This window comes from Ictalurus furcatus, chromosome 7, assembly GCF_023375685.1.
Source record: "Ictalurus furcatus strain D&B chromosome 7, Billie_1.0, whole genome shotgun sequence".
In the NCBI taxonomy this organism is placed as follows: domain Eukaryota; kingdom Metazoa; phylum Chordata; class Actinopteri; order Siluriformes; family Ictaluridae; genus Ictalurus; species Ictalurus furcatus.
The window spans coordinates 25120076-25144216 of NC_071261.1; the positions used below are offsets into that span (position 1 = coordinate 25120076).

Sequence of the window (24141 nt, forward strand, 5' to 3'; positions counted from 1 at the left end):
CACTCAGTCTTAACCACATTTATCTGGAAATGTGGAATCTGGAAATACAAAATATTCGAGAAAATGCCTTGCTGTCTGTAATTATGAGGATTAAGCAGAAGTCTTGAACACTACCAGAGCAGACTGTGGAATTTATCTTTGTGCATTGGCTCAGAACAGATCAAACATGAAGATTATTAACACTGTGTGTGTGTGTTTATGAGAAAGATGAGGCTTTCCTCTAAGTGATGGTTTAGTGACACTGATCGTACATAGATCAGACGCTTTTACTTTGCTGATAACAGATTTAGATTAAAGCCTATTTGTCTTCCTTTACAGCTAGAACTTGGAAACACTTGAGTCAGCATACTGGAGGAGGCTGGTGTGGGGTTTATTGTGATGTTATGTAAATGCCTGAGCCAACAGAAACACCTTTTTACCTTCAGCAAGGTGCAGTTGAAAGGAAACATATGGTATAAGATGCTATTTTAAAGGCATTTTAATAAAGTGCGTCAATGCAATCCAACTTACCTTACTAGTTTCTCAATTTCAGACATTTATTCACAGTTTTCCAGCTTCAATTTAGCCCTAACCTGAGCACAGCTACACCAGCTCCGCCGCTTTATTGTAAAAGGAAACACATGTACATCCATACACCACTTTTCCTGATATCCGTTTTGGATATTTAAACTGATTTCCATTATCCAGCCAGTAAACATCTGCACAGTTCCAGAGCCTCACATCATAAGTCACATCATAGAAAAACAATACTCGGTCACATTAGTTAACTAGATTATTTCTAGATGGTATGGATTGGATGGATACAGCTCTCCAGAGTGGATTATGTCTGGGTAGCAAGGTTTGGGTATATTTGCAGCAAACAAGGTGCAAGGTGGTCCATTGAGGAAGGAAAGGAATGGCAGTATTTTCATTCCAGTTGCAGTTCACCTTCTAGACAGTAGAAGGTGCTATAGAAAATGACAAACTACAAAACATATTTGCTGTTGTTGATGCAGAATTTTGGAGCGCCATCATTTGATGATAAGAAGCTGGAGGTTGTGGCCGTGTTCGGCAGCATGCAGATGGCCATGTCTCGTGTCATTAACCTACAACATCACCGCATCACACAGGTATAAACACATATATACATACAATCACACACTCTTACAGCATGTCTATATGTTATATGTTTGACCTGATGTGTGTGTGCGTGTAAACAGTGTCGGCAGGTAAAGATCACAATTAAAGGAGACGAGGGCGTTCCAGTGCAGGTGGACGGAGAGGCCTGGATCCAACCTCCCGGTATTGTCCAGATCATCCACAAGAATCGGGCCCAGATGCTCACCAGAGACCGGGTCAGTGTGTGTGACAGTCTTTTTTTTCCAAAAATATTTTTTTATATTGTATTTTGGAGTTTAATAGAAATTACTCATATAGTTAACCTTAAGTTCCACTCTCTAAATGAATTTGTTATTTATTTATGAGACTAGGGAAGCACTTAAAAAAAGCAATAAATTGTCACAATGTACAAATGGAAATACCTTTATTGTCTTTGTAGAAGTACAGTGAGATTCTGTGTGCAGATATGTTGCATATATTACATAAAAGGAATACAATGCAATAATAGTCTGCAAATGTATTTTATGCAATATGCAAGGTCATCAGGGTAAAGTAGTGCAAATAAAATGCAGTATTGCGACATTCCTAAATATTTAGGTCGCTTTGCATGTAGAATGTTAAAACTCAGGACTCAAAACTTTGTGATGTGTGACAGATTTGTCTGAAGGGGTAATGTGTAAGTTTAGGATTAGTGAATCATAGTTACTCAAGTTCCTACCAGGAAAAACAAGATGTGTAGGAGGATATGTGGGAACATGGTAGAAGTGCACTAGCTGAGCTGTAAGGAAGTGTAGTAGGGGAGTGCATCGAACCACGCCATGCTGAGTGCTTGCGTGTGAGTATGTTTGTGTGTTGGTGCTGTAGGCTTTTGAGAGCACGCTGAAGTCGTGGGAGGATAAGAGGAAGTATGGCAGCTGCCGTTCTACTCGGCCACGTCTCAATTCACAGCAGTCCATGGAATACCTGACCGAGGAGGAGTGTGCACAGGTGCAACAACTTGGCCTGGTGGCTGACTCACTCATTAGCAGGTAGGGGAGTGTGTGTGGGTATGCATTTATTTCTTTGTAAGGAATGTAAAGAAGGATTATGACCTTTTGTGGATATGAACCTCATAAAGAAACCTGTTAGGGCTGGCCAAGAGTTAGGGTTGGGCCAGGGTTAGTGTTACATTAGGGTTAAGTTTATGCCAGAGTTAGGGATGGGCTAGGGTTAGTGTTATATTGGGGTTAAGTTTATGCTTGAGTTAGAGTTGGGCTAGGGTTAGTGTTATATTGGGGTGAAGCTCATGCTAGAGTTAGGGTTGGGCTAGGGTTAGTATTATATTGGGGTGAAGCTCATGCTAGAGTTAGGGTTGGGCTAGGGTTAGTGTTATATTAGGGTTAAGTTTATGCTAGAGTTAGGGTTGGGCTAGGGTTAGTGTTATATTGGGGTTAAGTTTGTGCTAGAGTTAGGGTTGGGCTAGGGTTAGTTATATTAGGGTTAAGTTTATGCTAGAGTTAGGGTTGGGCTAGGGTTAGTGTTATATTAGGGTTAAGTTTATGCTAGAGTTAGGGTTGGGCTAGGATTAGTGTTATATTAGGGTTAAGTTTATGCTAGAGTTAGGGTTGGGCTAGGGTTAGTTATAGTAGGGTTAGGTTTATGTTAGAGTTAGAGTTGGGCTAGGGTTAGTGTTATATTGGGGTTAAGTTTATGCTAGAGTTAGGGTTGGGCTAGGATTAGTGTTATATTAGGGTTAAGTTTATGCTAGAGTTAGGGTTGGGCTAGGGTTAGTTATAGTATGGTTAGGTTTATGTTAGAGTTAGGGTTGGGCTAGGGTTAGTTATAGTAGGGTTAGGTTTATGTTAGAGTTAGGGTTGGGCTAGGGTTAGTGTTATATTAGGGTTAAGTTTATGCTAGAGTAAGGGTTGGGCTAGGATTAGTGTTATATTAGGGTTAAGTTTATGCTAGAGTTAGGGTTGGGCTAGGGTTAGTTATAGTAGGGTTAGGTTTATGTTAGAGTTAGGGTTGGGCTAGGGTTAGTTATAGTAGGGTTAGGTTTATGTTAGAGTTAGAGTTGGGCTAGGGTTAGTTATATTAGGGTTAGGTTTATGCTAGAGTTAGGGTCTGTATTATAGAGTCTGGGTTGGGCATATCGTGAGGTCAAAACAATATAACAATAACGTTATTCTGTTTGTGTGTTTGTGTATAGAATACGGGAGGTGGCTAAGACCCATAAGGTGGTGGAACAGGAGTTGGCTCATGCAGTAAATGCCAGTGCTGCTGTCCTCACTGAGGCCTTTCCCTCTAAACCCTCCAGTCCAGAGGTACAGCTGCTGATATTTATTATAATAAAACCTATGAGAACACTGATGTGACAAGCTGATGTGACACTTCACCTCTTACTGTTACCATAATGTAGAGTACAGTAAATTACAGTTAGACGCTTAAACTGGTTATGCTTGTCCAACACAAACAAGATATCCAAGGTGTTTTAGTGTGGTGTAACATACTTTAATTACATCAGTACAATACACAGCAAAAAAATGTATTCAGAAAATTGCATGTGTAAAACACAATAATAATTACCCATAATGCATTGTGCATGTGGGTAGAGAACACATAATTTTACCATGTGTGGCTTTAGTTTGGTTAATTACAGTTTAATGAGCTTTATCTGTCATTGTATGTGGAAACACTCCATCATGTAGATCCCTGTGTGTGTGTGTGTGTGTGTGTGTGTGTGTGTGTGTGTGTGTGTGTGTGAGGAAGCAATAGAAAGCCATTTTGATCTTGCTGAACGCTTTCTGAGCTCTGGATTAATACAACTACTCAGTGTGTGATGTCCAACAGCAGGAGGTTGAAAAAAGGTCACGTACAGGTTTACACAGGTGTGTGTATGTGTGTGTGTGTTCTCTTAGCAGTGTCTGAGTCGCAGCACCGCTGTGGAGATTGTCAACAGCAGTAAAGTGCTGCAGCAGGAGACTAAAATGCTGTTAGAAGGGAAGCTGCTGGTGAGACGCATTTTATTTTCCTACTCTTTCTCTTTGCCGGCTCACACATCCACATTCATATAAATCATTCCAGTGGGAGAGACTTTCAGCTGTAGACACTGTATCGGCTCACGTCACGTTGACGTTAGTCACATACGCTGTTCGAAAAGTGGAGTAAATGGAGCTTGACTAATAAAAATGGATATTTGGTTGCAAAGGAATCTGTTCCTTTGTTAAAAATACCATGCTGTGCTCAGAACTGTTCAAAAGTATGTTCAGTTTCCCCATTCCGACACAAAGCACTCGTTTTTAATCAAACCAAAGACGTCTTTGGTTGCACAGAATAAGCAGAGACTGCGAGACAGAGGAGATTTCACAAGTTCTGCAATGCACAAACTATTTGTCTTATCGAAAATGATGTTAATTTAGCAGAATGTCCTTCAGTGAGTTTCAGTGACAGTACAATGAAATAAGAGGGGATTATTCTATGTGAAGACGTCTCCATTTTAATTAGCTAGCACTTCCTCACAGGTAGGAAGTGTCCAGAGTTAGCATGGGCTTCAGGCCGCTTCTGCAGCTCTCTATTTATAAATACTATAAAGCTTCAGTATCTTAGTGTGACATCTGTGTGTGTGTGTGCCGTGTTTCCCTTCAGGGACTCAGCCTTGTTTTACTTTCATAAATAATCTGTCTGAGATGGAAAAACTCACTCACTCACTCACTCTCTCCTTCTCTCTCTCTCTTTCTTTCTCTCTCTCTCTCCTTCTCTCTTTCTTTCTCTCTCTCTCTCCTTCTCTCTTTCTTTCTCTCTCTCTCTCCTTCTCTCTTTCTTTCTCTCTCTCTCTCTCCTTCTCTCTTTCTCCTTCTATTTCTCTCTCTTTCCTTCGGTCATTCTTTCTCTCTCTCTTTCTCCTTCTCTCTTTATTTCTCTCTATCTCTTTCTTTCTCTCTCTATTTCTCTCTGTCTCCTTCTCTCTCTCTTTATTTCTCTCTTTCTCTCTCTCCTTCTCTCTCTATTTCTTTCTCTCTCTCTTCTTCTCTCTCTCCTTCTCTTATACTTTCTCTCTCTCTCTGTCTCTCTCTCTCTCTCTCTGTGTTGTGTAGCAGTTGGAGGCCCCTCAGGAGGAAGAGCTGCTTTCCACACTCAACACTCTCAGTGCTGAGTTAATCAAACTGGAGGACATCCACTGGATCTGTCCCAGCATGCACTGCTCTGAGGAGGTCTGGCTGGACATCTGCATAAATAAATAACACACAGCTGACACCCGTCTCTTCAGTTTGCCGGCTTAGCCAAGGCTTTCAGCTCATGCCTGTTCTAGCAGTTCACTTCAGTCTCATTTTATTTGCGTTTAATGAAATATATGGTAAATGAAGCTGTGTGTTCTTATTGCAGCCATTTTTAAACAGAGCAACAGTATTACAAATTAGTAATATATTGAAATATCGATCGATTATTTTCACTTAATCTTTATTTACACATGACATGCATGTACTCCATATGGAAAATCAGACTTGGGGTCTTTTTCATGAGCAGACATTTCAATATTTTATTCATGTTTTTGTTTTCTTTGGACATGCATCCATTTTTAGATTGTTAGAAGAAAAAGAAAATAAGCAGGGTCCCCAAGTGTGATACAAATAGGGCTGATAATGGCCTGTGGAATCATTTCACAGTTTCTACAAGGGGCATTAGGCAATCAGTGTGGGAAATAGTTTACTTGTTTTTAAACGTTGTTGATTAAATGACAAGAAATTTTTCATTCCATTTCATTAAAAATCAAAAAAAAATACAAGGAGAATTAACTTACACAGTTTTGCATCTCTAATAGTTTTTTTGTCCTGTCTCTCTCTCTCTCTGTGCTGTCTCTAGGACTCATCCCGCACGAGTGCTAAGAGCAGCAGCATGAAGCTGAAGATCATACCCAAAGTAAAGAAGGAGAGAGAGAAGCTGCATAAGCAGCGTTCCAACAGCTCTCTCTCAGGTCAGACACACAGTATAGAAATCCTTCTATAACTTATAGCTGTTTCTCACTTTCATTCTGTTAACAGGAAGTGACTGGACACCCTGACACTTAACTTGAACATTATAGTACTTTGGGCTCTTCGTACATATCAAAACTGCACTCATTACTGTTGTGTGTGTATCTCAGAGTAAGAGGGCTGGTTTGTTCTCACTATGTAACTGTACATGTATAAAGTTGACTATTTCACAGATAAAACCTGACGTGAGATCAGCGGTCTTACTCTGACGTGCTTCGTCCTCATGTTTGTTGTGTGGCTTCATGTGTTCGGTTTCCATCACGAACGGTCGTATGTTCGTGGATGACACAGGCATTTCATGGGGTGACCATTGTTTTGGCCTGAAATATGCTAAAACAGTGAGTGTAAAGGGTTACTCCAGTGTTTTTGTGTCTAATCTTTACCTAGAACATTTACCATGAACAGGAATTCCTCTGTACTGAGAAACAGAAACTGTTGACTCGAATTTCATTTACGATCAAAGGGGCTCAGTATGTAAGGAATAAAACGCTTACTTCTTCATGTGCTGTTATAGGAAAATAATCCCTGACAGGATGGTGTGACACCATCAATGCAAAGCGGAGTTCTTACTATAGAAACGATAACATATTCGAATATAAAATGATCGTTTCGGTTACAGCAAGGGCGGACATTAGAGAAAATTACTCACCACCTTCAGAGTTAAGAATTCATCTGATAACTAATAAGATGTTAGGATTAGAAGGATTACACGTACATGAAGGGAAAGTCCAAACAAAACTGTTCTTACCAAAACATTGTAACCTTTGAAACTTTCTTACACTGGAGTAAGAGTAAAAGGTTTCTCTGGTTACTTAGCCATTCCTGAAGGTTTTGTTGTGTCCATGTGCCGTCAGACTCGCACACAGAGAGTTGTGTAGCACACAGATTCTATCGGCTCAAAACTAGTTTCATCTCTGAAACGATTGATTTGACAGATTTATTTTGATGTACACCTCTAACTGAAGAATGAAAACGATGTTTCATGAAAACATTTATTGACAACTGCCATTGAAATACGCGTGAATATGCGTTTCTTTGTTTGTTTGCATTGGGTTTTTTTTTTTTTTATCTCAGTAAAGGAACGCACATCCACTACAGATATAGAAGATAGAGACTAGGTGGAGGGGAAAAAACACTGGAGAATTCCTTTAATGTGTTCTACACCTAACCATCACTACACTTTCACTCCATAAATGCTGGTCAGTGTCTGTGTAGGCTTTATGTGCTACTGGGTCTGTTTCATTTCTCTGTTTGTGTATGTGTATGTGTGTGTGTCTTTTCGGGGGCTAGCGGAGAGATGGGGTGCGGAGGAGGTGGGCACGTGGCTGGATTCATTGGGGTTAGGGGAGTACAGGGAGAGGTTTGTGGCCCGAGACATCCAGGGCTGGCAGCTGACTCAGCTCCAGAGACAAGACCTGAAGGTACAGCGGGACAGCGAGCGCTCAGACAACGACTTCTACTGCAACACTTATACGCACGCGCACGCAAATCACTGGCTGTGCCTCAAATCCTGTACTGCAGCAGAATGATTCAGAGTTTTCTTTGTATAGAATGTAGGAAATCATACCTTTACATATGATTGTAGCGATGAGTGCAACATTTTTTATACCTTTTCAGAAGGAGATAAAAAGTTTCATTTTCCAAAAGAATCACAGCACAATGAGAAAATGGAAGAACGAGTATCACGTTAAACACCGTCTCCTCCGGTTAATTTAGCCCTAATTTAGTAACACTTGTATAAAATGCCTGTTACATGTTGCACCTGTCCACCATCTGCTACAAGTCTCCACTGCTGTGGTGCATGATGGGACAGAATAGTGTAAAATATTGTCTATTAGTCCCATTTAATTTGTGTGTAAATATAATCCATCGTCTGTCTTTTTTTTATTTTGCTGTTCTACATTTCTCAGTGTGAACAGAGTAGTGCAACAAATAATGCTTAATAATATGTAGGTATGTGATTTGAGACACAGTCTGTAGTCCAGCTCAGTGGTGTCAAACTCGTTCTGGATAACAGGCCATGCTACACATTTTTACACAAAAATAAGTTTCGTTTTTCAACAGCAAGTATATAGAACAATGAATTTTAAATACGGTTAATTATTGGCATTTACTTGAAATCTACAAACAAATGTAAAAATAAATGAATACATAAATAAATTGTGATTTAAGTATTCACCCCGTTGCTGTGAAACCTCTAAATTTGTTTGTTTGGGGTTCATTTATTTATTTGGAACGATGCATGGCTTGAGCATCAAATATTTAGCATGCTAATGAAGAATTACTTCTCATTAGCACATTTTTTGAGTAGCCGTGTTTATTGCTCTATTTTACCCCCTAGTGGAATAACAGAGAATAGCTCTTTTTTAAAAAATCTTTCAATTCTATTAAAATCCACAATTTTATTTATTTTTTTTTTCCAGGATTCGTATTCTAAATTCATTTAGTGGGTCGGATTACTACCTTTATCAGTCCGCATGTTTAACACCCCTGGTCTGGTCTATCACGATTATTATTATTATATGGGCAAAGGAACCAGCTGTCTTTGCAAGAACTCACTGTAACTTGTTCACAACAGATCACTCGTGTAAACTCTTCGTTTGTTCTCTCAGGATCTTGGGATATCAAAGGTGGGTCATGTGAAGCGGATCTTGCAGGCAATTGAAGAGCTGGAGGGTCTGCTGTAGTGGACTCACCGCGCCACGGGAATCTGCCTTTCACCGAGGAAGCGGTGTTTGGAGCTAACTATCACACACTGCATGTGTGTGAGAGGCATGGCATCGCACTGCACTGCATCGACGTTCCAGTTACGTTCTCTGTCCATCCTCTGCCTGCTGGTGCCCTTGGTGATCAACAGACACTGGGAGTACATGAAAGTACCCAGAATCCTTTTCTGCATTCTTTATTTGTTTCTATGACCCGTACGATTTCCTGTGCTCTTCTTCTCACGCATGAGACAGACCTTCCTTCCTTTCTTCCTTCTTTTACTGATGTCCTTCCTTTTTTCCTCTTTTTTTTGAGGGTGGGGGGTCTGCTTTTAAAGCCAAGAGATGCAAACTGGTATTTCCGGAAAACTCTCCTTTTGAGTCATCTGAACAACGTTAAAACTGAACAAATTTTCCAAACGAAAAGCATCTGAAATGTATTGTGGATTTGTATTAGCTGTCAAAACGCAATGTAAGAACTGCATTCTGTCCGATTCAGTCTCTATGTATTCAGAGACAGTTGGTGTTTCTGCATGCCTTTTGCGTCCACGATCCTCGAGCAGAAAAACAAAAGCTGTTAGATTTTTCTTTTCTTCTTCTTTTTTTTAATTAAATATTCAGCCAAATAGTGCTATTGTGCCGCTCGTGTGCCAGGTGAGCTGTTGTTCTGCAAGCTATAGTGATGTAAATTTGTGCCAAGTTCCTCAACAAATTGCAGTGGTTAGTGAGCTGGGGTTTTTTTTTTTCTTTCCTTTTTTCCCTTCTATAAGGGGAAAAAAAAAACATGCAACGTCGTACATTTCAGAAAGTGTTTTATCTCATTGCCTTGCACTTTAGTGAGGAAAACGGTCTTTAAAAAAACTTGAAAGTGGTGTGTTGTAAAAAATTTTCCTCAGCTGTTTTTATCCTATGATGAAAAGTGTATTTATTACAAACCTATTAAAGAGATGTGTGATAAATAATATATTGTCAAACTATGAATGTTAAACCCATATGTCTGTCGTCAGAATTAGATCTCGTAATCGTGCATAAGAATGACACATTTCCACAATAATGAATCATTAAGGCTTGAACTCTGACCTTCAGGTTTCTCCTAACGAGGCTGGAGAGGGGCCTCGACGTCTGCAGAATAAGTCGTGATCCAGGTTAACATTTACATGGAACTGAGAGGAAAAGGGGTGCATATTAAAGGAAATTAGGTTCTTTCATTGATCGGTGTGAGCCAAAGTGTAACAGTATTTCAGTGTTTTTAAAAGCTGGACTGTACGATTTGCACGTGTATGAACATGTTCCCCAGTAAATGATTCTCGCTGTCTGTTATACGGTCGTGATCAAAGTCCAGTGTCCCTTTTTATTTTTTGTCTTCTTGAAGTGTCAAACTACTGACTGAGTGTTATCAGGGACGAGGGAGGAGCTTGTGGATGTGGAAGCCACACAAAACCTTTGATTTCAGTTTCACCTTTGAAAAGAAAATGGGGCTAAAAAGGACTATTCACCTTTTTTGGTTATTTATAATACAGCGTTGATGAGACTACTGCTTACTGTTTATTGTTTACTCTTGAAGTATCTAATTTAACTTTTGGAATTATTTAATATGATTTTTTTTTTAATGCCATATGAGTTGCAGTTTACCTTCCATGGCTTTGAGTTTGTCTGTTGGCTACTATTGCCTCTGATCCGGGATTGTTGCTGTTTATTTGAAGCAAAAATAAAGTTTGGCCATTGCTGTTTGCCTTTTGTCTGTTCAGTTTTTATTTATTAATGCAATTGTTATGTGTGATAACCTTCTGTGATCGCTCACGGATTCTGTTAATAATTTAAACCAGTATTTATCTGCAGTTAATGTTTACACTATTGTTAACAGTTTGAAAAATCCCATTGGTAAACAATGTGTTGAGCAGAGCAGCTTTGACTAGTAGTAATTTAAATGACAGGTTCACATTAATGCACTCGTACACAGCGATGATCTACATAAGCTAAGGCCAATAATAAATGTATTTTTTTTTTAAATTAGAATCGTAGATATGGTGATGTTTTCTGCTAGTTGTTTATTGAAGGTTTATGGTCTTGTGCGTGAACTCTTTTTAACAGTAAGTTTTTCACCACACGAGAGTCTTCAGGACAGAGGAGTTTGCACTTTCAGGATTATTAATAGACACACTGGATTTTCTTTCCTTATTAAGAGAGAAAAAATATGAGTCTGGTGAGGGAATGACTTTACAGTTGTTATAATGTAAGAGAGAACAGGACGTTACGCCTCTTTGGCGTTCAACAATTTGAAACGCCAGTGTAAAGGGATAAAAAGCATGACAATGTTCATTAATAAATGATCATTGTAATAATTGGTAGATTGCTGTGGTATATGACGAATAAAACACTTCAGAACGTGCTGTTATTGGAAAATAACCAAATCCTGGACAATTTTCAAAACGTACAAAATACAGTTATGGTATTTTTGGTGACTACCATCATTTAAAAAAAAAAAAAAAAAAAAAAGCAAAAAATGTGCTTTACCTGAGAATAATATTTTTTTAAACCATTATTTGTATCACTATATATAACTAATTCAAACTTACTCATCACAATACACCATCATGCCCGTCGAACCCCTACTGTCACACTGTAGAAAAACAATCCCTATGTGAATATTAATAAGCATCTATTTCTTTGGAGGTACAGGTTGAGGTTCCTCCAGCAAGGGGGGACCGCCCACATCCTGCTCTTCCTCTTTCTTATCGTCATCATCGTTATCCTCCCAGTCAGACTCACTGATGTCATCATCTGAGATGTACCAGTCTGGTTTTTCGTCTGCTTTCCCCTCCTGCTCTGTGCTGCTGATGTCATCTGTGACCTCGTGTTCAGGTTTGTGTTTGGAGTCCTCCAGTTTACCCCAAGCTACAGCGTCAGCCTTCTTTAAGGTCACTTCTACTTTAGAAGGCACCATGTTCACAAAGCTGCTCTTCACATCAACTACCTGAGGGATAAAACCAGCAAAGGTGACTGACTGATCCCTGCTGTGTACGCTTTAACTTTGTATAGTAGGTGTTCCCAGGATTTGCTTGGCGGTGCTGCTGAAACGTGAGCATGCTTTCTTACCCCCCACAGATGGAAGTCCTTGTGAAACTCCTTGTTATTCTCAAACTGAATATGACACGTCAGCTGTCGGGACAGAAACAGGAAGTCCTTAAGGTCCAGTATATCCTTAATGCATATAACATTGCATATAACACTGAAAAAAGCAGGTTGTGATAAGACCACCATTTCCATCCATCCAGCCCCAGTGGAGTGGATGGAAATGGTGCAAAGCTACAGTCTGGTGAGTTCTCTGCTCTAAACACCTACTGAAACTCATTATTAACCTGTGAACTGGATTCTTTGAGCAGGGAAAACAATTCCCATTGCTGGACTCTTGCTTCCTAGGACTGCACTTATGCTGTCTAGGTTTGTGCTAATCTAGGATCATGTTCAAATCCTTGATCTTAACCTTAACCATGAACCCTTATAAAACAAAAACTGTAGAAATGTAACTCAGTCCAAAGTGAAATTTCAGCTTCTCCCAGCACCACAGAGAGCTACTAGGGATATCAACAGGCTGTGGACTCACCAGTGTGCGGTTTGCCTCCACATAGGAATGCTCAGGGTTGGCGTTCTTGGCATAGATGGTGACCACCACCTGGTTTCCTGTCTGGTGCCAGTCATGTCGACATGCCACCTTCTTCTTATCCTGTCAACAGCAATGAACCAGCTCAATCACCGTGGAGTTCTCAGGTTACGCTTATTTAGCATTTGACCACAAATGTTGGATTCTTGAATCTGATTGGTCAAAAGGTGCTGATTAATATTCTAGAACAGCCAAATGGCTGCAATTCAAATAACTGATTAAAGATTAATGCACTCGTTCCAATACATTATCATTTCTATAGTATCAACATGAACTGAAGGGCACAATCGCACCCACATTCACACACTTTGGAAATGCCAATCAGTCTACAGTGCATGTCTTTGAACTGGGGGAGGAAACCAGGGTACCCAGAGGAAACCCCCGAAGCACGAGGAGAACATGCAAACTCCACGCATACAAGCCGGAGGCGGTATTCGAACCCCACAACCTTGGAGGTGCGAGGCAAATGTGCTAACCACTATTATGCAGATGGTATCATTCTGTTGTCATGATATCATGCTGTCATCCCTTTTTACTGAAGCATTTCTTTAAACATCCCAATGTTAAAATTTCAGTCTGCATCTGGAAAACCAGCTTTCCATTTCAATATATATATTATATAACAGATTAATAGTCATGCCAGTTTTTCAATCAAACAACAAAGAAAAAAAATTGTGTGCTACTCCTAAAGCACATCCAAATATCATGAAAGAAAAGGAAATCAATATGCTAAGTAGACGCCAGATTCGTCAAGGTTTCCCTGAAGGTCAGTCCAGATCTGAGTTAGCACTATGAAAATGTATCATGCTTACAGATGGAACACTCGCACATAAATGGACCAGAGGAATTGGAAAATGCTTGTACCTGTTTTGGAACCCAGCAGTGTTTGCCTGTAGTACAGCCTTTTTGATCCAAGAAAGCCTCGAAGTCGATGGTCTTTATACAGCAGCAGCTCCAGTATTTGTATCTAACGGTTGGTTGAAACAGTTTTCAATGACTACAGGAATTAAGTTGTGTACCTGTTCACTTTCTGCATAACTTACTACATCCTGCTGTTTCAGTGTATTCAACCACTTAAAAAAAGATTTTTTTTTTCCCTCTGTAAACACGTTTATAAAACTGATGACAATACTCGTATGGAAAACAAACACATAAACGACACATTTCGTCTCTGACTCATATACCCAGTTGCCAGCTGATAAGTCTTAGACAGCTGTAGATGTGTCTATTTTGCTTTCAAATGGTGTTATGTTTCCAGAAGACTATTACTATGCATACGAAAATTCTAGACATTTTTGCAGATTATTATTATTATTTTTTTTTGCTGTTTCAATTTTAAAAGGTCATTACTTGGTTTGATGTATTAGGAAGGCGATATTAATGTAGACAAGAAAAGTCTAAAGATCACAGATTAAGAACCTGAATGAGAAGAGAACCTTGTCTATATTAATTTAACAGTAGAACAGTCATGATTTTTTCCCCCAAAATATTTTCCACATTTCATAACTTTTCCCATTTTTTTCAGACCTAAATATGAAGCCTGTATCTATAAAGGTTACATCACAGCGTGGGGGGAATTAAGAAGGTGTTTGGAAACTGAAATTAGAAATGAAATATATATTAACTATATTAACAAATACTTTAAAAACAGTAGCCTCACCCCTCATGAAAGACTGGTGCTCCAGGGTGATGAGTGCAAACCTCAGCATCTGTCTCTGGACCCTGGTACATCTATACAAACATTTACATATACATATACACACGCATTTGAATCAACCTGTCTCATTAATAACCCATAGTCTCTATTCACATCCACCTGCACACACACACAGAGTAGAGCGACTCAGTGGTTTTAAAATGCATTACTTGTGTCTGGCTCCACGCCTCAGACAATGCAGTCCAATGACTCATGACTCAGCATTCACACAGACAGAGATAAAATGGTCAACACACCAATGTGCCTAAAAATGCTCCACCACTCCACTGTTATATTTTTAACTGTCTGGTCACAGCTATCATGGACAAGAAAAATCTATAAGCTATTTTCCTTGTGAACAAACTCGGAGTGAGGAGCAGAATAAAGTCTGAGGTGTCTGTGTGCATGAGTAGGCAAAAAAAAAAAACACTGTTATGGCAGAGCAAGGCATCTATTCCAATTACCAGTGACAAATAGGACCTAATAAGCAAACGGAGATGTTCCCAAAGTAACGAGCAAAGCCTGCCTACACACCAAGCCAATTATCTTCACACTATTACCCATCATCCTTCTCTGATGCCTGGATATTGTAACAGCAGCAGAGATGAGATCAATGATCTCTGTCCATGGGGATCTGAATCTGGATTCTTAGTTGATAATGAGATTAATTCTTGTTAATAAACGTGTAAGGTTTCTCAGAAGGCTAGAGGACCACAGACGTCAGTGTGCATTGAGCGTAGGCTCAGGCTCAGTGTTCAAGCTCATAACAACATGACTGCTCTGTGTCCTGCTTTAATCAGGGATTCAAATCTGAGCTCATTCTGTAAGTTTCTAATGCCTTTCATAAAGGTTCGATCCTTTCTTTTTTTTTTTTGTTAAACTGTTTACACACTGATGCGGTTGTTACAGCGATAACCATGCCTATAGCGCATGTGAAATCCAGTTTAAAAAAAAAAAGCTGGAATAATTTGCTGTGTGTATTTACACCACTGGAGGGCACAGTTTTGTTCCATGTTTCCAGTTCATTTAAAATATATAGTGATGCGACATTATTTTAACTCTTGCTGGGGTTTAAGTAAGTTAGGTTTTCCTAATTCAAACGCTCAGAATGAACTGCACTGACAAAAACAAACAAACAAATAAATAAGGTCACATTCATTAACATGGAAGTGTACTGGGTGCTTGAGCAGCATTGACAGCATGAATTCATCCTTAGTACATATATGCTTTATCCTGGATTTTTCATATTTTGTTTTGCATATTTAGACGGAGTAAGTTGATTAGAAAATAACAAGCAAGTGCAAACAGAAATGATTATTGTGGGAATGAGCAGGTTGGTCAAAATTCTTTGGAGAGTGGACAGGATTGGTCAGATTTCCTTCGAGAGCAGGCTGGATTGGTCAGAAGTTCTTCCTGAATGGGCAGGATTAGTCAGAACGATCCTGAGAGTTGAATGAATTGGTCAGAATTCTATTGAGAGAGGATAAAATTGACCTTAGAGAGCAGGTGGGATCGGTCTGAATTCCCTTTTGGAGTGGGTAGTACTGGTCCGAATTCTTTCATGAACAGGCCGGATTGGGATTTTCTTTATTTCTTTCTTTCTTTATTTATTTATTTATTTAGAGCCTTTTAGAAACTTTCTCAGCACATCCATATCAAACTAATTTGAACAAATCACATTCAGAGTGCTGTGATATCCTGAAAGTTTTAGCCACAGAATCTGAATTTAAGGTAAGCTAGTTAGCCAGCTTAGTTAAATTTATTGTCAAATAAATCATGTTTGTTCTGGATTATCTTGACGATTTTTGCTACTTTAAAATCATCTGTGAATATGATGAGGCATAATCAGACTCTGATGCTGGAATCCCACTCAGTTCTCTCTGTGACCAATGTGGTCTAGTTTACTAGCAGAGAATTAGCCACATAGCTATTAGGGATAAAATGGGGGCATGGGGGTGTCTCCAATATGCAAATATGCATATTCATATCTTGGAATTTTAATGAGGGTAAAGGTGTAGAGATGTTCCTAGGCCATTTTTAGTAGTTTATTGGTGGTTAAATAACCATGTTAAACAATGTATTCCACTGCATGAATGATTTATTAATGGTCATACTGTGAGAATCCCTAAAGAACGTGCAATTCATTTCCTCTGGACACACAGTCACAGAGATACATCCACAGAGCCACCTACTGTTTTGCATCCAGTGTTTTTGCACCTAGTCCCCACCATGACGCCTTGGCTCTCTGAAAGAGAAGAGCAGAGTGTGTGGTCACATGACAGGAAACAAAGTGAACAACATGTACTAAGAAAAAAGGATGTTGTTTCTTCACCTCATAAAGCTTCTATTTATGAAACCACAAGTGAGTAAACAATGCTGAGTTATAGCAGCGAAACTGGGTGACAACTGGGCGGCCACCTCACTCTGCTGTGTGGGGTTTACATGACGTTATAAATACATGACTCTAAAGGCAAATTTCAGTCACAATGAAACAAAAACTAGGACACAGGTTATTGTGATGTGCATGAAAGCACGCTATTAAATTCCCACTAATGTGTACTTATGCGATTCCTACATGACTGATGTTCCTGATATTTCTACAAGCCCTTATTCTCGATGACCACATTCTGTGATTCTTCAGCTTAGCAATAACACTTACTATAAAGCAGTGGTTATGAACATGGGGGCTGTTATGTACAGTATAGCCCAGGGGTACAACATTTCTTTTTGTTAAAATGAAGTTATAATGATGGAAATCACATCAACTACTAACAAAATTGTTAAAGCTATCATTTAGCTATTATTGTTATATGCCAAATTTGACTAAACACACATACCTCCTGGGGGATGGGAGATGTCCTGTGGAAAACTAAGGTTGCTGCTGGAAGTGATATTCGTGAGGCCAGCAGAGGGCGCTCACCCTGTGGTCTGTGTGGGTCTTTATGCCCCGGTATAGTTACAGGGACACTATACTATAAAAACAGCACTGTCTTTCGGATGAGACGTTAAAACCGAGGTCCTGTCCCTCTGTGTTCATTATAAATACCAGGACACTTCTCGTAAGGAGTCGGGGTGTAACCCTGGTGTCCTGGCGAAACTCCCCCATTGGCCTTTCTCTATCATGGCCCCCTAATAATCTCCATCTCTGAATTGGCTACATCACTCTCTCCTCTCCACTAATAGCGGGTGTGTGGTGGGAGTTCTGGTGCACTATGGCTGCTGTCACATCATCAGGTGGATGCTACACACTAGTGCTGTTTGACAACAATACTATGTAAAGCACTTTGAGTGTCTAGAAAAGCGCTATATAAATATAACTGTAACTAACTAACTAACATACATGATATGGACTTGAATCTAAAAGCAGTTTCAATAAAACTAAAAGGATTGGAATATACAGTGGAAAGATGGAATGGCTCCAGTAATAAAAGAAACATGGCACATATGTGTCAGACTGTAATTGTGCATTTTGTATCCGTGCTGCGATCATAAAACGGTCCTTTCCTGCAAAATGTTTATTCTAAAGGTTCCTCCATCTGTCCTAGAAAGCCACCATACTATAAAATTCGAGATCCCACTCCTTAACTAATCATGACTCCATCTATTATTTACATTAGTGGTGTTTGAGGAGGAGCAGGATGAAACTGAAGAGAATATCAGGATTAGGGGATTGTCCGTGTGAGTAAATGCTGATATTGATCACGCACACAAACTCACCTAACTTCTCCTGCTTCTCCCTCTGACTGACCTCCATTTTCTCTAAGATCTGAGCCAGAGAAGGAGACACCTTCACTTTCAGGTTGGACTTTGGCTCATCATAGCTGATGGACAACAGATACACAACAATAATATTACTATGCTTTAAAAAAAAACAACAGCAACACAGATTTACAGCATTCAGCGGACATCCTTATAGAGAGTGACTGACATAATTACACCCGTACACACTTGTGTACGCTAGAACACTGTTAGAGGATTTTAGCTTTAAGGGGGAAAAAAACTGAAGAGACATGATATTTTGTTTCTGCTGTGAGGCAGGATTTAAAGTAGAGGACAGAAAGCTGCAGGATGAACTTTTGTGACATTTTACAAGCCCTGTTCTTTTCTTTCTCACCCTGGGAGAATCTCAGGGGACAGAGAGAGAGTGTGTGACAGGAATAAAGAAAGCTATCTAAAGAAAGTAAGAGAGAGAGAGAGAGAGAGAGAGAGAGAGAGAGAGAGAGAGCTATCTAAAGAAAGTAAGAGAGAGAGAGAAAGCTATCTAAAGAAAGAGAGAGAGAGAGAGAGAGAGAGAGAAAGCTATCTAAAGAAAGTAAGAGAGAGAGAGAAAGCTATCTAAAGAAAGTAAGAGAGAGAGAGTGTGTGTGTGTGTGTGTGTGTGTGTGTGCATGTGTGTGCGTGTGTGCGTGTGTATATACCTGGGTCTCTCCTTCTCCAGAGCCTCAGCAGATTTAGGGCCCTGGTAGATGATCTCCTTGCTGCTGTTGAGCTTCTGCTCTCCTTTATCAGTCTTGAACTCTGGCTTCAGCGTCTCTTCAGGCTTCACGTTACTGTGGCGTCCACGGGAACAACCCTGAGAATCATGGGTTAAAAAGGGTTAACTAAAAAATTAAACATTTATGTCTGCATTACATTAAGCTACAGTACAAACCAGGGCAGTGAGGTCAAAGGGTCAAAGACAAGCGTGCTATCGATTACTGGATTCTGATTGGTCAGAAAGCCGGCATTAAACGTCTACAGCAGCAGCTGAGTAGTGCTGGCACTCATTCAATCACAGGTTTATATTACAGTAAACGTGCTCATTCTAATAATTGATCATTTCTAGAGCAACAGTTAATAGACTTGTATAGTGGATGCTCCACATAATCGAAGACTAAAAAACAAAGAAATGTATACTTGTCGATGTGGTGAAGTTTTCTATATAGAGACATTTATTTAACATTTTTAGGAGGAGTCTCCAGGATTCCAGGATTTGGAGCTTTAGGATTTTTAGCTGAATTTTGTTTTTATTAGTTTGTTTGTTATATTAACTTCAATAGAGAGGAAAAATTGCAGCAGTATAAGAGGAATTAAATTTACATTTACATGTATTCATTTAGCAGACGCTTTTATCCAAAGCGACTAAAAAAAAGAGGAAACGCAAGCAAAGCGATATATCAAGTGGAGAACAATACAAGTAGTGCTACAGTACAAGATCCATTAATTATGTTCTAGAAAAGCAAAGTGTGCAGAGTAGAGGTGTAAGAGCCAGAGTAAGTTTTTTTTTCTTTTCTTTTTAAGGATAATGTGGGGTTGGAGTTTTATGAGTTGGTTAGGTGTTCACGGAAGAGGTGGGTCTTTAGCTGTGTTTTGAAGATAGTGACAGATTCTGTGGTCCGGATTGAGGTTGGAAGGTCATTCCACCACTGAGGGACGGTTAGTGTGAAGGTTCTGGAAAGGGACCTTGAGCCACGCCGAGTAGGCTCTACTAAACGTCGGTCGTTACTCGATCGCAGATTGCGTGAGGGAACGTAAACCTTCAGGAGAGTGTTGAGGTAGGAGGTTGCTGTTCCAGACAAGGTCTTGTACGTGAGCATCAAGGCCTTGAATTTGATACGGGCGGCTACAGGAAGCCAAATAATTTGGGACCTGCTGTTTTAGGAAAATAACCAACTTCACGGTGGTAACGGTAACTCTGTTTTGAGTCGAGGCGCATCACACGACTCATCACGCAAGGCAAAATGTTTAGATCTGTGGAAAGTAGCCTTGAAATATACAGAGGAAGTGGATCAATTACCTTGATTGAGAGAAACTCTGAGAAGTCTGTCGTTCTCTTCTTACAGCAGGACCAGCCCTGAGGACAGACACAGAGGACATTTACACTAAAAACCACAGATTATGAGCGCTGAGCAGTAAAGCAAGCTGGTAGCAATGATGTTATAGCATTACAAACATGCATAACATATAGTATGTACTGGTGTATTAAAGGCAAAAAAAAAAAAATAAGCGAGTGAAAAAAGTACTTTTCATGGTGAATTCCCACTAATAATACACTGAAGGTTCCGTTTGTAACATGTTTAAAAATGTTACCATGGAACTATTTATAATATTCATTTCTGGCCTCATACAGCAGAGAGAGTCTGAATGTTTGGGGAAGTGTCCATCCATCCATTCATTTTCCATACCGCTTATCATACACAGGATCACAGGAAGCCTGGAGCTTATCCCAGGGAACTCTGGGAACAAGGTGGTGGACAACCTGGACGTGGGGACCACCCATCGCAGGGCACAATCGCGCACACTCACACACTACAGACAATTTAGAGATGCCAATCAGCCTACAACACATATCTTTGGACTGGGGAGGAAATCCCCGAAGCATGATTAGAAAATGCAAACTCCGCACACACAGGGCAGAGGCGGGATTCGAACCCCAACCCCGGAGGCAAGTGTGAGGCTTTTAAAAGGTTTAGATTTTTTGATGCACCAGAGGGTATTTAAGTTGCAAAGTGCTTCTTTAAGACTAGAGTGTGTGTGCTTGTGCTCACCTTAAGGGCATCATGGAAGATAGGCACTCCAGGGTGAAAACAACAGGCATCTAAACACAGAACAAGATAACATGTTACACATCAATTCCGTTTTTTTTTTTTTTTTTTTTTTGGCCTAAATGTGTGCAGTCACACAACATGACGCCGTCTCCCACCCTGTCACACACAGCAGTGTTAGTCAGCTGTCCCTGTCCAATCAGAGAGAAGAACAGAGGACATTTATGGTGCTAGGAGCAGCTGAGAGTCTATCAAGTGTTCTCTACAAAGACGTGGGACAATCACAGCTCCGCTCTTCTCACTGTGTCTACCAGGAAATACACTTTTTTTTCCTTTTTTTTTTTTTTAAATTACAGCCAAATATAAATGCTAGATTTTCTTCGTTTTTGTTTTGGAATGTTTGAATCTCAGTATGATTGGAGACACGCACATCATCAGTTGACTTCTTACTGATTCTTTTATAACGTTTAATGCCGAGGTTCACTTCAGGGAAAGTATAAAATACAGTCACATGTTATAACACAGTAAGAAATGAAACGGGATTCGTTGCAACGTGACTTCTCTATAAGATCGTTGAGTTTTAAGTGGCCATCTGTACAACAAGGAAATTGTTGAACTTTAACATGAACTATAAATAAATACACAAGATTTCATGGGGGAAAAAAGGGTTCATTAGCAAAATGTGGAAAAAGAAGTCTTACCATCAGAGTTCTTGTCCTCATCAAACCTTTCGCCGCAGCCTCTGTTATAACACAGGGAAGCCATTCTGGTCTGATTTTCACTTCAGAACTCCTCTTTCACTGAACAGTTGTTCTTCTGGTCCTCTCCTGGTTCGTCACGGACTCTTAAACACTCCTCCTGTTGCCTTCTTCAATCTCCAGAACTTTCAGTCATGAAGAAGGAGAGATCCAGAAAGAGCGACAGAAATCAGAGAGAGGACAAGAGGCATGGAGAGAGAAAGAGAGAGAGAGCGAGAAAGAGTAGAGAGAGAGAGAGAGAGAGAGAGAGAGAGAGAGAGAGAGGACGGCCTGAATGAAAGCTATAAATAGTCAGGAGCCTTGCAGCTGTTGGGTTTTATCTGAAGAGGCTGACAGTCCTGATATCCGGGGCAGGAGAGCCGAGTGCCTCACACTGACACAGAGCAGGTGTGGTGAGAGAGACCGCAAAACAAGGCTGAAGAAAGGTATTTAAGTAATTTCATTATTTACAGGAATTCGTAAAGTTATTGTTTTTGTTTTTATTTGGATATAGTGGAAGAGACTGAGAGAACTGTGAAAAGATATTTTTATCATCATGTAGGGAAACAATGCTTCTATGTCAGGACAAAAAGACGAACAAAATGGATGGCTCTGTTCCTAAAACACAGTGCTTCTCCATCAGAGAAGTTTCCAAGTAAATGTCCAAGCATTCCAAGTGTCCAATCAACCCCTGAAGAACCCGTCCATCCATTCATTTTCTGTACCGCTTATCCGATACAGGGTTGCAGGGAGCCTGGATCCCAGGGAACTCGGGGCACACTCTGGGTGCGGTGCCAACCCATCACAGGGCACAACCGCACACAATGGAGCACATGTCTTTGGACTGGGAGAGGAGACCGAGGTACCCGGAGGAAGGGTGAAGGTGGGAATAGAACCTCCAACCCTGGAGGTGCGAGGCAAGTGTGCTAACTTCTAAGCCACCATGACCCAACCCCCCCAAACAAGAAGAACCTTTTTCCTAAAAATATATGATTGTGAACATTCATTTTGCTACCATTAAAGAGAATTCTCACGATTGTAGAGTTATAATTTTGCTCTGGATGATCAGATGTGTAGAGAACCGGTTTCTCAATCAGTGCTTAAAGATCATAGCATCTGGAAGGGAGAGAGTGACTGAGGTACTGCTAGGTTTGGGGATGAAAACAAACTGCATCAACACTACATTAATAATTATGCTACACTCATAAAAGTGACATCTATACCAGACTCCTGTTTCTATGGAAACTGTATAGTCATGTCCTGCTTTAATATATATATATATATATATATTTTAATGATCGGGAAGAGGAAATGACTTCTTCAATGAATATTATCTAATAAAAGAAAGAAGGGATTTATGTAAACAAACTGGTATAAATAGGCAATGAAGCACATAAACACGCTAATGAAGCACAGTGACAGAATTACCAGCATTCAAAACATATTTCTCATTAATCATTAAAGCAACCGCACCAATGTTTTTGCTCATTTATCTTCAGTTACTGATTTATCCTGGTCATGGTGGAGGTGAAATCCAGAGCCTGTCCAGAACTCTTGTGTGAGGAGGAAATACACCCTGGATGGAGATGCCAGTCCATCACAGAGCACCACACCAACACTCTAACACACCCCCAACACTCAGTCACATCAAGCGGCAATTTAGACTAGCCAATCCACATACTGGCATGGTTTTGGAGGTGGGACGAACCCAGATTTTACCAATTTTTAAAAAAAAAAAAAAAAAAAAAACCTATAACATTTCTAAAAACAATGCATTTGCTTGCTATAATGTTTGAGGGCAAACAGGAGACGACAGCCCAAATGTTAAAAATGTGTTCTTTATTAAGAAACCGGAGAGTACGAGCGATAAATCAATTACTTCACAAGGCCTTCATTCAAGATTCGTGGTAAGAGCTTGCATCACAAATACAGACAACATAACTGACGGAAAAAACAAAACAAAACATACAACAAAAAAAACAAAAACAACAACAACAAAAAAACAACAACAAATCTGACAATTTAAACTTAAGCACACGCCCACTGAGAAACTAGTTTTTCAGAAAACAGGAAAAAAAAATACACAGAAATCATCAATTACATCCACAACAGATTGTTTACTCAACGAAGAAGAAGAAAAAAAGAGCACCATATTTAATAGATCTTTGCAAACAATACACGAAAGTCTGATTCCTCAAGCACATCAGATAGAAAACAAACAAAACAAAAACATGCAAGGGAACAAAAAGGAAAGAAATTGAACTAACTCAACGTGGAGACACGTCACACTTCTTGGTCCTGAATCGAGCGCGTCATTGCAGGGAAAAAGGGGGAGAACAAGAAAAGAAAAGAATAAAAAGAGGAGATTTTAAGGTTTAAACAGAAGCAGCAGCATCGCACCTTCGGCTTACATGAGTGCCAGTCGTCCAGGAGTCTCTGAATGAACTGAATATATATATGAGAGAGAGAGAGAGAGAGAGAGAGAGAGAGAGAGAGAGAGAGAGAGACGAGACCGAGAGAGACCGAGAGAGAGACAGACGAGACTGAGAGAGACACAGACGAGACCGAGAGAGAGAGAGAGAGAGAGAGAGAGAGAGAGAGAGAGAGAGAGAGAGAGAGGGAGAGAGACAGACAGAGACAGAAAGACAGACCCAGAGAGACACAGACACAGACTGAGAGAGAGAGAGACAGAAAGACAGACACAGAGAGAC

The 24141-nt window shown here is 40.0% G+C and overlaps 2 protein-coding genes across 4 annotated transcripts in view; one reads left to right on the plus strand and one right to left on the minus strand.

Annotated features, from left to right (window-relative positions):
- si:dkey-172j4.3 (diacylglycerol kinase delta) overlaps window positions 1-10543 on the plus strand; it is a 95257-nt gene extending 84714 nt beyond the window's left edge. For 2 of the 3 annotated variants that reach the window (XM_053629412.1, XM_053629411.1), the window contains 8 exons: window positions 996-1109; window positions 1200-1334; window positions 1963-2126; window positions 3287-3401; window positions 3996-4088; window positions 5172-5288; window positions 5938-6049; window positions 7398-7912. In XM_053629412.1, coding sequence (XP_053485387.1) covers window positions 996-1109; window positions 1200-1334; window positions 1963-2126; window positions 3287-3401; window positions 3996-4088; window positions 5172-5288; window positions 5938-6049; window positions 7398-7636 — 1089 coding nt within the window. In that variant the 3' untranslated portion in view covers window positions 7637-7912. Of the gene's footprint in view, window positions 1-995; window positions 1110-1199; window positions 1335-1962; window positions 2127-3286; window positions 3402-3995; window positions 4089-5171; window positions 5289-5937; window positions 6050-7397; window positions 7913-8719 lie in introns of those variants that run through there. The other variant, XM_053629413.1, reaches the window with a different exon arrangement.
- Window positions 10161-21647, minus strand: zgc:92429 (uncharacterized protein LOC445063 homolog). Its single transcript, XM_053629414.1, has 11 exons — window positions 21395-21647; window positions 20697-20746; window positions 19946-20002; window positions 18588-18742; window positions 17887-17990; window positions 16362-16414; window positions 14134-14204; window positions 13338-13440; window positions 12417-12536; window positions 11909-11971; window positions 10161-11786 (listed from the first exon to the last, which is right to left on the minus strand). Exons 1-11 carry the CDS (start codon window positions 21456-21458, stop codon window positions 11472-11474), a joined length of 1155 nt encoding a protein of 384 aa, XP_053485389.1. The 5' UTR covers window positions 21459-21647; the 3' UTR covers window positions 10161-11471.
- Window positions 21648-24141: the final 2494 nt, after the last annotated feature.

Coding starts and splice junctions, on each gene's coding strand:
- zgc:92429 (XM_053629414.1), bottom strand. CDS start 21,458: ATGGCTTCCCTGTGTTATAACAGAGGCTGCGGCGAAAGGTTTGATGAG. Junction 20,003..20,696: donor TCTTCCATGATGCCCTTAAG/GTGAGCACAAGC, acceptor GTCTGTCCTCAG/GGCTGGTCCTGCTGTAAGAA. Junction 11,787..11,908: donor AGGACTTCCATCTGTGGGGG/GTAAGAAAGCAT, acceptor TTTATCCCTCAG/GTAGTTGATGTGAAGAGCAG.